At 36.4% G+C, this 17952-nt stretch overlaps 1 protein-coding gene across 1 annotated transcript in view; it reads right to left on the bottom strand.

Moving 5' to 3' along the window:
* Malrd1 (MAM and LDL receptor class A domain containing 1) overlaps positions 1-17952 on the bottom strand; it is a 616720-nt gene that overhangs the window by 214704 nt on the left and 384064 nt on the right. Inside the window, exon 28 of the mRNA XM_041630809.1 lies at positions 8189-8372. Coding sequence (XP_041486743.1) covers positions 8189-8372 — 184 coding nt within the window. The remainder of the gene's footprint in view (positions 1-8188; positions 8373-17952) is intronic.

Genomic DNA, 17952 nt, shown 5'->3' with positions numbered 1-17952 from the left:
TTTATCTTGCTCACAGATCCCAAGAGAAGAGAGACAATATACCCATGGGCAGCTACACAGGGAAGTCTTAGGTTTGGTTAAAAAAAATAGGGGATGGGGGACTGTAGGAAATAGCATTTGGTGTGGTTCTGTAGGAAATAGATTTATGATTTGCCAGTTGGATGGTGTTAATAAGATTCATGGTATAGTGGCCATTCCTGACACAGGTACCTGGGTTGAGTAGGGCAGAGAGGCAACACCCTGTATGTGTTACCTCCAGCTACAAAGGAGGTGACAGAGAGGTTGAAGTCTGAATTAGTAAGTTTGTGTTTTTCAAATACCTCATAGAAAATATCAGAATACTGCAACAAAACACAAGCAGCTTGCATAGCTTGCTCTCTGTCACTAGTTGAGCAGAGTTCCACAGGCATAGTGATGGTTAGCTAACTCCAGTTGATTGCTGTCAGCTTTTCTTAGACCTAAGAAAGGCCTAACGGAATGTGTAAGTATGAGAGAAGCATGCTTGAAGCAATATGTTCATACCTGAACTCTGTTATGTCATCTTTTCTGTGTTCAAATGGTAAAACAAAGACATGTGCTTTAACAAATTGGCCACACAATTGGCAGAACAATGTGACCCAAAGGGACAAGATGCACCCAAAAAACACAGCTTAAAACAGTCTTACATTTTGGTGTCTGATTTTAACATCTTCCTCAAGCTGGTCTGCATTTTTTGATTTGGGGTACTGTAAGATTCCCTGTGTCCTTAAATAAACTGTCCTCATACTTAATGTTATTGGTAACAAAAGTAGACCTAATTAAAATCAAGATGCTCAGCAATTATCATGAGAATGCAGAAAGACTTCAAACCTAAGATTAAGTTAGTGGAAACAAATATAAAACACATTCAATTTCTTTCTTCTATTTTTACCTGAGCTTTTCTCTTACCCCTTAATCAACAATCTAAACACTTCATTCTCCAGCTCCTTGGAGGCAGTTCTCAAGGCAATTTGTATGATTCATTTGGTTCAAACCCTCTCCAAGACACCGTCCTGCATTTGGTCTCCATAAATGAGATCACAACTGCACTAGAGTTAGTCTGCTCTTGGCACCCAGTTATCATTCAGTATACAGTATTAATAGTTTCCTTTGGTAGCTTCATTGATATTTATACAGTACATGATTCTATAAAACAATGAAGCTCATATCCAACAAATCAAACCAATAAGGAAACTGCATCAGTTTAACAGCTCAGGGTTTGTGTTGATTCAAGCACCACTCAGTCTCAGTATGGTGTGAGTAGCTCTAAGGCGCAGCAGTGAAAACGAAGAACTGAATCCATAAGACTATGTTCTCAAAAAAGAATCCAGACCTTGTCAGTTCATGCCTTACCTCCACCCTTTGCTCTCTTACTCCACATGCCAAATTACAGAAGTACTATTTTATTGCAAGATGCACTTCCCAGTCCTTTTTTAGTGTGTGCGAGTGCGTGTGATCATACATGTGCTACAATACATGTGTGGAAGTCATAGGACAGCCTGTGTTTATTTGCCCCTGTCTTCACACTCTAAGATAGGGTCACTTTGCTGGCATACAACCCAGGAAACTGGTCTGTGAGCTCTGGAGATTCTCCTTTGTATGCTTAACCTTACCCAGTGGTCTACTAGGATGACAGATGCTTGAGTTATACTATAGGATCAGCTTTTTGTAAGTTCTGAGCATCTGAGCTTGGGACTTCAAGAGCTTTTATCAACTGAGCCAGTCTCTAGTTCTGTCTACCTAGTCTTTGGGAGACTACAAATCTGTAATCTATAAGTCCACAGCCTTAAACCATGTTTATGTTAATCCTCAACAAAATTTGTGCATCTCACCCACTTTGCTTTTTAGAGTTATATTTGCTGAAGTTCTTTTATGAACTAGTAATTTAGTATTTTAACCATCTTCTTTTCTTTTTTTTTTTTTTGGAGACAGGATTTCTCTGTAGCTTCCCCATCTTCATATTTTCAATGATGGTTTAACGGGTGTGTTGCAGGACTTTATTTTCTTTGACTATAGCTGTTTGTTCCAAACCTATATTCCCCAAAGCCTACTTCTCATATTATTCAAAAATAAGGTATTTGTTGTTGTAAAAATGCTGTGTGTACGTATATTCTATAAAATGCAATAATGATAGAAAAAATTAACAAAAGAAAATGAAAATAGTAGATCTGGCTTGATATATGCATATGCATAAATATAAAAAAATTATATAACTTATTTCATCATTTTTAATATCATGATATAATCTAGAATTTCACGTTGGTTTTTAATTACACCCTAAATTTAGATTTAATCCGCATTGTAAACATTCACTCAAATATTTCAGGACTGGAGAACACATCTTGTAATTGAATAATGAGAAATAGAAAAATACATAAGCATAAAGTAAAAAATTTGCTGGAAAACATTAATTTTAGTTTAAATAAAATATAGTCCAACAAAACTTGGGGCACAGTGTTATCTATGTAATGACCATACTGACTCAATAATGTGTGGAGTAGCTCATTAGAGTTGAAACAGTTTCTAATTTAAATGACACGAACTGAATATCATGTTAGCTAGCATTCAGATTTATAATGCCTTCATTTGAACCTAGGGTTGTTTCAAGGGCTATTTAAGTCTTACTAAAATATCTGCTCAAGTAATTATTTTTTCTTAATATTACAAATGAACTAAGTCATATTATTGGGCCTTGATTATAATCAAATATAATAACATTAATTATAATATTCCATTTATGATTATGATATCCATAAATTACATCTTCAAATGTAGACCTTTTAACATTAAAATGCTAGTTTTTTCTCAATTGAAAGATAAAGCATTATCTGATATTGTCTCAGTATGCTACAAATGGTTTACTCGAATACAATATTAAACTAATTAGACTCATCCATGGTCTTGATTTTGTTTTAATTTAAAATAGCTGATTAAAGATACACTGAATTCAATCAAATAGTCCTCTGTTTACAATATGGCTCTGGGCCAGGATTAATAATTATTTTCTGATTTTAGAGAAAGTAAAAAAGTTTGATCCTAAGTCTTAAGATGAACAGGGAGGATGTTTGACCCTAACTCTGTGGCCTCTTGCTTTCTGTCAACCCAAAGCCAGCATAAAGGCAGATGAGGGCACAGATGCCAATGAATGGAAGGGGAGGGCTGATGCCACAAAGACAAGTACAACCTCTTAGTTCAAAATTACACAACTGTGTGCACCCTGAGTCTTTCCTCACAGTGTAGAACTGGGCATGCTCAACATGCTTCCTTAACACAAACAGATTAAATCTGAAGATAAGTTACTCTGTGTTGACATATATACACTGAATAAACCAACGAAGAATTAATTACTCATATGCCATTTCCTCATTCATTCATTAAGCAACAAGAATTCTTAGAATGGGCTCTTACAAGGGGTAACGAGCTTGCGCACCCAGATGATAATGCTGGACACTTCACTACCAAACACAGTTCTTTGTACAAAATGGTTTTGTAACTGTTTTAACTATAAGTAATGTCTCCCTATATGATACAAGACATAGCAATGCATTTTTGACAGGATTGGCTAAGTGATATTTTACTTAAACATAATCCACAAATTTTGAAAATCAGTTTTATTCATCAATCTCTTCATATCCCAAAACTGTTAGGTGTTTCTGAAACTGAAGGAGACTAGAACCAGTAGATTTTGAACTTGCCATGAGGTCTTCTCAAATACACAGGTAATATCTAGAATGATAGCTGTACTTGAAAAAGACAATTTTATTAAAATGAATCTATAGCAATGGAGTTCGCAGACAAGATATCAACATTTCATTTTTCCAGTGGCACATTCTAGCTGTTACAACAAGCTTGTAAGATTTACTCATGTGAATTCCTCTAACTGAATAGGAGATGTGCTTGAAAATATTTTCTAAATAATAAATAAATATCTCTGTCAGATGTGGTAATAAACTATAAGCAATATGGTATTTATTAATCAGTAGCACTGCGTTCAAAGACAGCCTGTGCTACACATTGAAACACATCGCAAGGAAAAGAAATCCCATTATCACCACCACTAGCAAGAACAAAACTTTCAAAGAACTGGATTTGGCTCAAGAGTTAAAGTTTTGCATTCATTCCCTTCCTAAAACGTTTTCCTAATATTTCTAAAGATAGAGCAAGTCTAATAATGAAGATTATTTGAACACCAAAAAAATTAAGCTTGAATTGGCACTGCCTTAAAGGACTTGAACTAATATTACAAATTGTGCCTCTCTAGGAAACATTGACATTACATTTTCCTTTGAGAGCTTTTGTAGTCTCTGACAAAAGTTTTGTAAGAGGATATTTTTGGTGGCCACAGGGCTTCCCTATTCTCCTCACTTCCTTGCTGTCAACTGAAGAAGGTGCTGAGAATGCAGCCTGCTAAGTTAAGAGAGAAGGGGCTGGGACTTCCCATGCTCCATCTCTGGTTTCTCAAGTCCCTGCTGCATTGTTGCCAAGTGTGTCCTTTTCCTCGGAGAATAAAAGCCAAGGTAGACTCCATTCCCCTGACTGTCAGCTAACGGCCAGTTTGTGAAAGTGTAATTATAATGAGTATCCATCAGTGCTGGACAGCTTTCCCTTGCCATTTTGGTCCAGTTTGCCATAAACCCTAGGTTTTGCTTGTTCCTCTTCATCTTAGGTTGTAATACATTCATTTCCTGGCACTCCTTGAATAGTTGACTCTTCTGTTTTATTGGACTCAGAAAAACTTGGTAATCATTTTACACTGATCACCAGATATGTCACCACTAGATAACTGCTTTTTCCCTCCAGGTAACCAATGTGATTTTTACAGAGTAGCTCAATGGAAGCTACCAATAAGTATTAGAAAGATAGCCAAGCTGGCAAACAGAGTAATTCCGATGTAACTTTTCTTTCAGAGTTTGTGGGAGTTAATTTAAGCATTATGACAATACTAATTCTAATGTCACTAATCATTTAGTGTAGGTAGAGTAGCTAACATGACGTATTAGCACTGAATGTGCACAGTTTGTATTGATTGCTTTATCCTCCAGCTGATTCTATAGGGTATGTCTTATTTTTATATGCAGCAGTTAAAAAATTTATGAAATTTTTTTAATCTTCTAGAGAGTCAAAATTACACTTAAGAAACTCCCTCTAGCATCACCTTACTTAGTCTCCTTTGTAGGAGAGTCTATTTATACATAGCAAGCATTGTTTTTGGATGACAAAATTCTATACACCATGAGCTATTTTTCTTATTCTGCACTAGCAATGTGTTTGCTTAAATCTGCCTATTTCAAGGTTATCCTTTCCCTAAATATCTCCATGGTTGACGTCTACTTTTATTTAAGTTTTAACACCTGCAACTTCAAATTGCATCTTTCTTACTACTCTCGTCAGGGCGTAATTCTCTATATTGTAGAAATCATCTCTATAGATACAGTTTCCATCCGTTCTTTCACCCACCCACCTTCCACTTATAAACCTCACTTTGTTTACCCTTACATTATAAAGTCACAAACGCTGTAGCTGTTCGTTATTTACAATAAAAGTCATTTCTAATTATTTTAATGGAGTGAGGTATTTACTTTTTCTACTTAGGATCATTTTCCTCTACCCCAATATTTATTTTAAAATAAAGCAACACTCATACACTGAGCAGAAACAGAAATTACTACTTAAACAAAATGTAGAGATTATGTTTTAATATCAAATTCTACTGGATTCCGTTTATGGAATTATTTATTTGTGAATCTTATGTAGAGTAATCACTGCTTTATGACCTCCAATCTCAAGGTAAATCCAAGGTGGTGCAGGGGTGATCATCATTCCACCTGTTGACATTTCAGATCAGGTACTTTTTCCAGGAATAGTCAGGAGTTTCAACTATAGGTTTTGAGGGGGAAAACAGATATGAAACAGTAACAAAAAAAGTCTCTTCTTTAGATTAGGTGTGGGACAATGTCTTAGACATCTAAAATTGGTGCTATTTTCTAACATTTTCTTTCAAATTGTTTTGATCTTTTGTAGTCAGGATTGTTTGGTGGGTATGATGTGATTGAATATTCTGAATTTATAGAGAAATAACATAGATCGTTTTGTCCTTAGTAGATTCCATGGATTTATGGGAGTATTTTTCTATCCCCTAAAATTTCTCTTTCCTTTTTCCTAAACTGGAAACTGGCAATGACTCATTTGCATTTTTATATTTTCTGAAGAAAAAGGAATAATTTATATAGTTATTGGATTTTTACCCTGAGAACATAGGTTTATTGCTGTCTTAGAGGCAGTTTACAGAGAGTTCCTGGAAATAGACTATCCAGAGGTAACACACACACACACACACGGGGGGGGGCGCAGAGAGAGAGAGAGAGAGAGAGAGAGAGAGAGAGAGTTTAAGGTGTGTTAAAATCAAGAACGATGCAATGAAATGGGAAATTTAAAAATCCACATGCTGGAACATTAAGGGACACACACTCATCCCTGCTATGAGGAGATATGCACTGAATTTTATTGAATTTTTTTCAACCTCTGTAACCAATAGATAGTTGCTAAGCATGTGTGAACTAGGGTCTGGAGGAGAATCAAATGGTAAGTGTTGAACAGATTTTTTTCACCACTAAAACATTCTTAGCCTTTCACTGTTGTTTGTATATAATTATTAAGCTAACAAATATTAAGACACCAACTATACCTTAAAAAAATTATATAGAGTTAGTAATTAAATCTGCATGAGCATAGTATAAGATAGGAACATCATCATTGGTATTTTATAGGTAAGAAAATAAGGCAAAAAATATTATGTCACTTGATTTAAGAGAAGAAACAGAGAGGAAGTGGGTGCCAAGGACTCCTGTTGCAGAACTGGGTACAAATGCTACTTAGCATTCATAGCAAGGTCTGTATCAGGTGAATGTTTACAATTAGGAAATGGCTGTACCTAAATTGTAATTGATTGAAATAGATATCCCTCTAAATTAAGAAATTTTTTTTTACTATAATGATGGCCATTCATTTCTTTTTCAGTATATACCTTTCCTTCTTCCCATATTATGGAATGGATATTTAACTCTGTGAGATTTGTATTGGATCATTTTTAAAGAAACTAAAAAAAAATGGGGCTATAATTTTGTTATCTTTTGCTAAGTGTGTTTGTTTCTATATTAACTTGTCTAAAAAGTCATAAACTTCAAGTTGTGAGCTAAAACAGACTCCTTAATGGAGCCATTCTTCAGGCTTATTTTAAATAAATTTGATCCTTATTCAACATATTACAAGGCAATTTACAGAGAATTTATTTAAGGAAGCACAATTAAGATAATCTTCTTCATTATTGTGCACAACTGTACTTTTATTTATTGAAGCATCAGCCCCTAAACATCTCCAAGTCTTATCAGGCAGAGATCATAGGGACCATGTGAAGGAGCCTCTCTTCATGTACATATGTCAGGCAACTGCCTTTTCTAGAAATAATGGGGAGGGGAACAAAGTTTCAAAAGGTTTGTTTCTGATGAACCGGAGTACAAGGCAGGCCTGCTCATAACATGGGCAGATAACCTCACTTACGCCAAAGTCACAGTGTTAACTCCCGTGGTGAAATGATATTTTAATATGAGAGCAACAGGAAAATTAATTCACATACAGGATTTGTTCTTCTCTCCCAGAGGCTTGTTTCCAAGTGGGTAAGAAAAGAAAGCCACAGGAGTGTCTTTCATTGGCAGTATGTATCACACAAGACTGTTTGGGAACTCAAGCCAAAAAATTTCTCTTAAACAGTTTTGCAAACTGAAACTGTACAGACTTATTTATAATTAGTTTTGACATTCACTAGGTAATTCTGTAAAGAAAATCTGTAGCTAGACTTCACACTTAGATGTGTCAGAAAGGATTGCAGAATTCTGTCACAATTCTGTCTGAATGTAGATCTAATCCTGGAGCAGCATTTAAAAACCTTCTAACGTTATGCTTGATGTAAACTTAAATTTATTTCTCATGCATGCATTGGCAGCCAGTTTCTAATCTGTTTAACTGGCTTATTTTTGTCACTTTAAGACATATATATATATATATATATATATATATATGTCACAGAACGACACATTTTATAAATATATAGAAAAGATGGAAACAGTCGCACTCTGAGTGTGTTTCTGGATGGGAAAACTTCCCAGAGACTCACCAGTTGTGCAGTTCTTGAATTCAATATCATCAATCGCAGCTCCACCTCCTAGATCCTTTGTTCTGATTCCTTGAAATATGACCTTGAAATTCCTTAATTTTCCCAACAGGATGGTGGCCTTTTGCCAATGATTATCAGGGTCTGGCTTGCTTTGTTGCCATACTTCTGACAGCCCTTTATCTGTCTGAAATTAAAGAAGTTCACATTAGTGGAGAAGCTAAGGTCCTTAAGAATAAGAAGAAATATTGCATGGCACTGGAACTCTAAACCAATGAAAATGGGAATTTTGCATCCCAGTCCTACTCATCTCCCACCCCCGTCCCCAGGAACTCTGATGAAGTTCCACAGCCCTGAGATAAGGTACCCTGATGACCCACAGCATGGGAAAGTTAACTCCATCCCTAATAAGATAGCGGGCCTCCCATACTTGGAAAAGTTTGCCCCACCCCTCATGATACCCTGGGAGAGCTGGCTCTGTCCCTCATCTGAGAGTGCTGTCCTCAGGGACTGATCAACTGAACTTCTACCCAGGCACACATCCAGCATTTGGAGTAGTCACCCCCCCCCCAAATCTACCCCATCTATATGGCCTGCTGGGGTGTGTGAAGAGACTGATCCTGCAGAATCTTAGTTGCAGGACCACCATGACACAGAACAACAGGATATTTGAGAAGAGTTTCAGTGAGGGTCTAGTTTTGATGACCTAACAAAGTCAGAGGCCTTGAACCTGACCAACAGCTCTGGACACAGTGAACATTAGCAAGTAAAGCTGTTTGGACGAAAGAGTATACTGCACGATACACAGCAGTTCCCAACATCTCTAAGATGCATGCAGAAGCAATGGAAGGGAGAGAGAGAGAGACAGAGGAGCAAATTGTTTTTCATTTCCTTTTAATTATTATTTATTTTTATCCTATTTTTATTCCTTTTTATCTTTCCTGGGGGAGCACTACAAGAGAGAGGGGAGGATATGGAAAAATTGGGAGATGAGTGGGATTGGGATGCAAAATTCCCAAGGAATCAATAAAAATTTGAAAACTTGTATAAACAGTTGAACTCTGATAGCATCCATGCTGTTGTTTATCTCACCACAACAGACATGCTGGCCTATCCTCATGTTTTCCCAAAGCAATACTGGTGGGCATAAAAGTTAACATGCTTGAGTATATGTAGAGATATTATCATGACAGTTAAATCCACCTGTCCTTACATATAAGACAGATTCTTATTAAAAGAAATTATGGGATTACTGAGTTTATAGTTCTGAACACCTCATCTCTACTTTTAACACATTGTAACTAATTATTCTGGTTATACATTCCTCCTAAAGAGCTTTATTCACTGACGGAGAAAACAGCAGAGGCCAAAGGATTAATGGGAAATCAGTTATCTCTGTGCAGCGAGTTGAAGAATGAAAGTGATACTTATCCAACTCAGTCAGATTTTAAATATCCTATTATTACACACTCAAAGTATTTTTACTTTCCAAAACTATAAATATCTGTGAACCAGCTATACTGGCTTCAGGATATAATTCTTCAAGCTAAGAGTTAATTTAAAAAGGCATAAGCAAATATTTCCTCAGAATAGTGTAGGTTCAAGTAGATAACACATGCTAATATGTGAATGCTTCTAGAATTGTATCATGATGACATTGGAGATAATCATCAGTATGATAGTGGGGCAAGGCCAGTTCAGGCACCCTCTCCTCTGCTGCCCAAGGACTTAGCTGGGGACATCCCCGTGGACACCTGGGATCTCGTCTGGAGCCAAGTCTCTTGCCAACCCTAAAATGGCTCCCTTAATGTAGATATCTTCTGCTCCTATATCCGCCCTTCCTCCATCTCCACCCTCCCAATCTTCCAAGTTATCCTCAGTCCTTCCCTTCTCTCTTCTCTCTCCCAGTTTCCCCTTCTCTCATCCCCACCTCCGCCCCTACTCCCACCCCCCATGCTTCCAACTTTTGCCAGGCGATCTTGTTTGCTTCCAATTTCCAGGAGGATCTATATATGTTTTTCTTTGGGTTCACCTTGTTATTTGGCTTCTCTAGGCTTGTGAATCTTTGGTCGGCGTGGGATGGAGATTGAGACAGAGACCCTCATCAGAGCAATGGACTGACCTTCCAAGGTCCAGTTGAAGAGCAGAATGAGGGAGAAAAGGAGCAAGGAAGTCAGGACCGCGAGTGGTTGGTCCATCCACTGAGACAGTGTGCCTGATCTAACCGGAGCTCACCAAACCCAACTGGACCGGGACTAAATTGAGCCTGTGATCAAACCGGACTCTGACTGTGGCTGCCAATGTCGGCTGACTGAGAAGCCATCGATAATATCACTGGGACCTGTTTCTACTGCATGTGCTGGCTTTTTGGGACCCTAGTCCATTTGGATGCACAGCTTCCTAGGCCTGGATGGAGGGGGGAGGGCTTTGGACTTCCCACAGGGCAGAGTACCCTGCCCTCTCTTAAAGGAGGGAGGGAGAGGTAGGAGGGGGAGTGGGGGAGCAGGAGGGGAATGGGAGGAGGGGAAGAAGTGTAAATTTTTGAATGAAAAAATAAAAAAAAAGAATTGTATCGTGATCTAACATACACCATAACCCTAATGATCAAAATGTAGGAAAAACCAACACCTACAGGAAGCTAACAGACAGGCCAGTTGAGATACAGAAGACTTTGCTTTTGCATGCTGCCTTGTAGTGTTTTGTTTCGAGTTTTTCTGGAGAACTGGATATCAGCTTCTAGGCATGCCTATGGGGAGTTTACCTTGACTGTTCTGAGATGGGAAAATTTGCTCACTGTTCCTTGTTTGTATCCTGAACAGTAAAAATGAAGAGAGAGCTGACCGGGTTCAGCACACTCTGCGTGGGATTGTGAATGTAAGGAGTTGGTTCATGCTCCAGTTGCCCCAATTTCACCTGTAGGATGAACTGTACCCTTGAAAAGTGAAGCAAAATAAACCTTTTCTCTCTGTGGTGCTATTTTCAGGTTATCTTATCATAGCAACAGCAGACAAATGGGACAGGATGATTTAATAGATCACAATGAAGGATATTGACCAAAGCAGAAAATGTTGACATCACATTGCACCTATAGTTAGCATCCAAACACAGTACTACCTACTGCTCTGTCTTTGTTCTTCCTTGATGAGTTCACAATAAGAATGTGGCCTCAGAGGGTAGCAATTAATAATTGTTTTTCTTAGATCTTTGGGGAGCCCACCACTCAGCTCCCAAATAAATCATACAAAGGTTTGTTCTTGTTTATGAATGCCTGGCCATAGCTTGGCTTGTTTCTAGCCAGCTTTTCTTAACTTAAATTATCCTGTCTATGTCTTGACTCTGGAATTTTATCTTTATTTCTTACTTTACTTCTTATACAGTGGCTTACTGTGTAGCTGGGTGACTGACCCTGGGTGTCCTCTTCTTTATACTGCTCCTTGATCTTTTTCTTCCAAGACTTCCCCTCCTATTTATTTTCTCTTCCTGCCAGACCCGCCTATCCTTTCTCCTGAGTTGTTATTGACAATCAAACTGTTTATTAGACCAATCATGTGTTTTAGACAAAATAACAGCTCCACAGAATTAGACAAATGCAGCATAAAGGAATGCAACACATCTTTGCATCATTAAACAAACATTCCACAGCATAAATAAATGTGACACATCTTAAAATAACAATCTACAACAGTAATCAAGTAATGAAAAAGTTGAGGATTTAATAGAATAGCATCTAGAAAATCAGGCATGATGTTCACATGAATTTGTGATGCACAGATAGGAAATATATGACTTATTTGTATTTAAAAGATATAGGGAGCCGGGCGGTGGTGTCGTACGCCTTTAATCCCAGCACTCAGGAGGCAGAGGCAGGCGGATCTCTGTGAGTTAGAGGCCAGCCTGGTCTACAAGAGCTAGTTCCAGGACAGGAACCAAAAAAAGGAACGGAGAAACCCTGTCTAGAAAAAAAAAAGATATAGGGAAATTTAGAAAGAGAAATGTCTGAAGAAGGATAAAAAAGGAGTTATATATTTACAATTTCTTGCTTTGGAGAATTAATGCATACATCCAATGCCTCATTCTGTGGAAATATAAATACTTGATCAAGTTGGTTTTTTTTATGTATTAGAGGAAACAAACAGAAGGTGTTACTATGTATCATTGATGTAAAATTAATTTTGCAAAATAAATAGCAATTTATAGACAAAGCTTTTGCTACTATTTCCTCATATATGATTACCCCAGAGACTTGTGAGATACCTCCATTAAAGGGGATGGGTTTAGGAATTTCATCTTTCTGATAACTAAAGAAGATCTTTTCAAGGTTAGTCTTTGACTCTCAGTGATGTTTTAGTGATTGAGAATCAAAGGAATAATAAATTAAATTAAAGATTAAACTGAGGGGATCTTTCTGACACTTAAGAATATCAGAGACAAGGGTATTGATGAAAGCCTGTCTTAATTTATAAATTGTAACATTTTCCCAGGCATCCACTTCCGTACCTCATACAATACTCTTGAGATGTGCTAATCTTGAAAAGGGTTTTCAAAAAATAACATCAAAGAAAGTCATGTGATCACCTTAATAAATAAAATATGAATCATTTCTTAAATCTTATAACTAGTCTTCTATTAAAAATAAAAAAGGCTAAGAGACTTGAACAAGGCACTTTGATGTTTACATGAACAAAAATAGAAAATGAGAGTTAATTATGTTGTGAATCTTTTATAATGTGGCATCATAGGTTATCACTTTAATATATTCTAACACTTTATATACTCTAATACACACACATACACACACACACACACACACACACACTTGGAATATAGCATCAATTCTTATTCCTATAATTGGCAATTTCTTTTCCTCAATGTGTATTTCTTTTTACATGCCTATATACTCATTTGTTTATTCAGAAAACATACAATGCTTATATAGTGACAATTTCAATGCTACAATCTTGAAGAAAATGGGGGGAAGATGAAGTCTACCCTGTAGAATTAAGTAGTCTAATATAGAGTTCACAAAAACAAATTGCTATACTGATTCCCTCTCTCACACACACAATTTTACAAGGTGGGTTTGTGATCAACTCCAAGTTCTTTGCTTCTCTACTCATTTATTAATGTCTTGAGTTCATTTCTTTCTAAGGGTGTGATTAATGCCACTCACATCCATCCCATAATTTTTCCACTAACTGTCCATGGGCATAAAGTTTGTATACACATAGATTTTAATTCAAGATCCCTAAAAATAATTAATTAAAGGAAAGTAATATATATATTAATTAGTTAAATTTCAAACGTGGAGGAAACATTACTCCCTATATTTTGACCATTTTTTTAAGCTAAGAATACATTGCATCGTCATGTGCACAGGAGACCACACAAGGTGTTTGCCTCCATGACTCATATAAATCTTTATTTCTTATGTCTGGTAAAGAAAGGCAATGGGAAACACTAAGAAGATAAAGCCATTTCCCATTTTAAAGTTGTGTTAACAGAGAAATTAACTCAGCTATCTAGTCTGATACATTTTATATAAGTATACAAAGTTTCATCAAATAATGAAAAGTTTACACTAAACCATTTGAGAAATACCTCTTTTTATTCACTGACATATTCATGATAATTGAAAGGTTTTCACAGACCCTAAATCTCTTGTTTAATTATTTATCTATGCTATACCTATTGAGCCACCGTACTTTTTTATGAACTATTTTAACGATGTCTATATTTCCTGCTAAGAAAAATTAAATTACTTGGATATAAACTGCAGAATACCTAGGAATGTCGGACAATAAGAAGTCATGAAGTCATAGGCTGACAATGTGTCAATTTGTCATCATCTATACAGTTAGATATGAAAAATAAATTGTTTGAATAATCCAAGAGCCCTGATTGGTCTTTGTAGTCAAAACACTGGAAAGGGGCAAGTTTTGCAATTAGGTAGCACTTGATCATTAATCACTCTACCACAACCAAACACTTCTGAAAACCCATCTGGTCTCCCTCCACCTGAGCAGAGACCCTACATTTCTATCGACACTAGGACTGTATTAGGTCCCCTCAAGGCTGCCTTAAATGAAGGAAAACTGAGAGAATTTGTCACAGAGTTGTGGTCTTGTGTTTTCTGACACACTTGTTTCTCTGTGGCACAGAACATTGAGGAAATTAATTACACATTCATTACAAATAGTTAGAGCATATTTTGGTCGTGGGAACTGAACACAGAATCATGAATATTTTAAACCCATACTACATCCATGCCCTGTGTCTCTTACCCATATAGCATTTACAGTATTGGAAGAACCATTGTTCTACCTTGTAAACACTCTCAAATGCAGCTGCCAAGACATTAGAGGATTCAAACCTGCACTGCTAGCAAAGGCTTTCTGACAACCAAAGGTTTGGGAATATCAGAAGGTAACTGTATAGGTGATTTATAGTGGGTACTTTTTACAACAGGAAAACTTTCCTATAAATACGTTCCTTTACAATTCTAAATTTCTATGCAATACTAAATACAACAGTAAACATAAGACGTTGGGCATCAATCAAAACCTATGCAATTGAGTTTTGCGTACAAATGGATGGAAATAGAAAACACTATCTTGAGTGAGGTAAGCCAGACCCAAAAAGAGGAACATGGGAAGTACTCACTCATATTTGGTTTCTAGCCATAAATAAAGGACATTGAGCTTATAATTCATGTTCCTAGAGAAGCTAAATAAGAAGGTGAATCCAAAGACAAACATATAGGCATCCTCCTGAATATTAACCTTCATCAGGCAATGAAAGGAGACAGAGACAGAGACCCACATTGGAGCACCGGACAGAAATCTCAAGGTCCAAATCAGGAGCAGAAGGAAAGGAAGTACGAGCAAGGAACTCAGGACCGCGAGGGGTGCACCCACACACTTAGACAATGGGGATGTTCTATCGGGAACTCACCAAGACCAGCTGGCGTGGGTCTGGAAAAGCATGGGATAAAACCGGACTCTCTGAACATAGCGGACAATGAGGACTACTGAGAACTCAAGAACAATGGCAATGGGTTTTTGAACCTACTGCACGTACTGGCTTTGGCGGAGCCTAGGCAGTTTGGATGCTCACCTTACTAAACCTGGATGGAGGTGGGCAGTTCTTGGACTTCCCATAGGTCAGGGAACCCTGATTGCTCTTCAAGCTGATGAGGGAGAGAGAGTTGATCGGGGGAGGGGGAGGGAAATGGGAGGCGGTGGCGGGGAGGAGGCAGAAATCCTTAATAAATAAATAAATTTAATAATAATAATAAAGCCCTCCCACAAAACATTTAAAAAAATAAAATAAAATGACCCCAATGTATTACTCAGGAAGTTGAATAGTCCAAATGATTTACAATCTGACAAACCAGTCTAAATGCATGAATGATGTGTATAGCAAACTCAAAGACATAATAAATTTGTAAATAAATATATTTGTAAGAAAAAAGAAAATAATTGCACATTAGCAATGTATTATAGTTAATAAAGTTCATAAAGAAACAAGGATTTTATACTAAAAAATTGAAAGCCTAGGTAAGAAATAGGGTAAATTTCTTGCTATTTGAATAAAAGATTACAAAAAAGATATTGGAGAAGAGCTGAATGATTTGTGTGATAATGGCTCACATTTAGAGATACTATAAACTTGTGTTTATATCAGTCTAAAGAGATAATGACACAGAAGTATTTGCAATTATATATATGTACATAGAACTGTATGCAGATTACTTATATACAACCATGTATATCTTCTATCAATACCACCTGAGCTACAAGAATAAGATCAGACCATCAAGGAGCATACTTGGTGCTGAGATCTTCATTATAAATCTTATCTTCTAAGGAAAGGGTACCGTATTTTAGTGGGACAGCAGAGACTAGATCTGGACCAACTGTGTACCTGAACTTGTGTCTGACATTTGTCAGAAAGTGAGAAAGTGGCAAAATAAAGGTCCAAATGGATGGGGGACGTGTCACGGGATTAGTAAGGCAAAGCAGAAGAGTTATAGCCCGCAGAGTTTGAAAAATATAGAAAAAAATCATATATGATTGCTTTTAATGTATGGTAACAACAAATATAAAGAAACCCCACAGATATAAATAAACCACACACTGAATAAATGAGTGGGGGAAAGAGGCAAATACCCTATGTCAAATAATTTTGGAAAATTAACAAGATATTTTGCTCATGAAGATACGGAGTTTAAATTCTCACCCTTCGACTGTGGGTTGCTGAGAAGCTCCAATGTTTATGACATTATACAAAGTAATTGGCTAGTATTTCTCAAAACTGCAAAAATTATCCCAAACAAGAAAAGTCTCAGAAGGAGTATGGGAGGACATAAGTGCTATAATAGCTTTAAACATTGGGTGTAAAACTGAGATACTGTATCTTAAGTATGAACTTTAGCTAAAATTTTTAATTTTTATAATGGTAAATATAAGCAGTTGGATTTTAGATGATAATAATGAGTGACCATGGAATGTATAGATGATCCCTCTACTATTTTTATGAAATTATATCAATCTGTGTAAGATAAAAAAATCACTCAATAAGTCTTAATGTATTTCTTATTTACATATAGTATATGATATTTATTAACAATATATTTATGGTAGTCTGATCTATGAAATCTAATTTGTAAAGCTGGGAAAGCAATAGCTATTAGAACTACTGACCTTAACTCAAATTAACATAATAAACACAGAGAGAACAGCCTCCAAATATTACAATTAAGTAAAATGTATTTTGTATATCTAGTGTGTTTATAAATTCTTTTTGACTTAACCTTTTTTTAAATTCATCAACTGGGAAAACTTTAAATATTTTTAAGCAAGAGTAACGATGACAAAAAGATAATGAAATCTGTAATACCCCAAGAGATTGGACACTATGCAGGAATTATGTTGAATCTAAATGACAGCACAATAAAATTCACTTTATAAATATGGAACTGAATCATCTCATAGAAACCAAAACTGACCCTCGTTTATCAGAGAAGACTAGAACACAATGTGATTCCGCTCATATAGATGACTTTACTGGTAAAAATATATGCTCTACAGTTATAATAAATTACCTTTTGAAAATATAAAAGAATGATTTGTATTTATTAAACAGAAAATGATCTTCCAAACATTTGAGATGAGAACTGGTCTGGAAAGATGGCTCAGTGAGAAAGAGCTATTACTGCTCTTGCAGAGGACCCAGTTTGGTTCCCAGCAGCCACATGAGGAGCTCACAAGTGCCTGCAACTCCAGTTTTAGGGACTCTGATGCCTTCTTCTTGCTTCGATGGGTACCTGCATGTGTGTGGTACACATACATATATACATTCATACATACTCCCATACACATAACAAAAACAAATCAATCTTAAACAAATCTAATCAATTAACTGAAGCAAACTGACAAGTGCTGACATTTAGAAGTCACACACATTTTTAATCTATACATAAATATGTTTAATGTTTATGTATAAGTTAATGATATTTTCATTAAAAATAAGATGGAAATCAAGAGCAGTTAGCCCATGTAAAACATGAGATAATCTGCACAGAAACTTCTTGCAAACTACTAGGAAACATCTGGAGGGAATTCTGGAGTTAGTGGCACCTGTCTTTTTAAGATGTGGGAGGCAAAGCAAAGCATTCTTTGTTTGGATGTGTGGCCACAGACACTTTATGAAATATTCATCTTATGTTATGAAGTTATTTTAGGTAGAATATATTCACTTTATTGCTG

This window comes from Microtus oregoni, unplaced genomic scaffold (genome assembly GCF_018167655.1).
Source record: "Microtus oregoni isolate MIOR12 unplaced genomic scaffold, Mior012 000035F_ref0000213, whole genome shotgun sequence".
Taxonomy (NCBI): Eukaryota; Metazoa; Chordata; class Mammalia; order Rodentia; family Cricetidae; genus Microtus; species Microtus oregoni.
The sequence above is the reverse complement of the archived record's forward strand: the minus strand, read 5'-3'. Positions and strand labels throughout refer to the sequence as shown.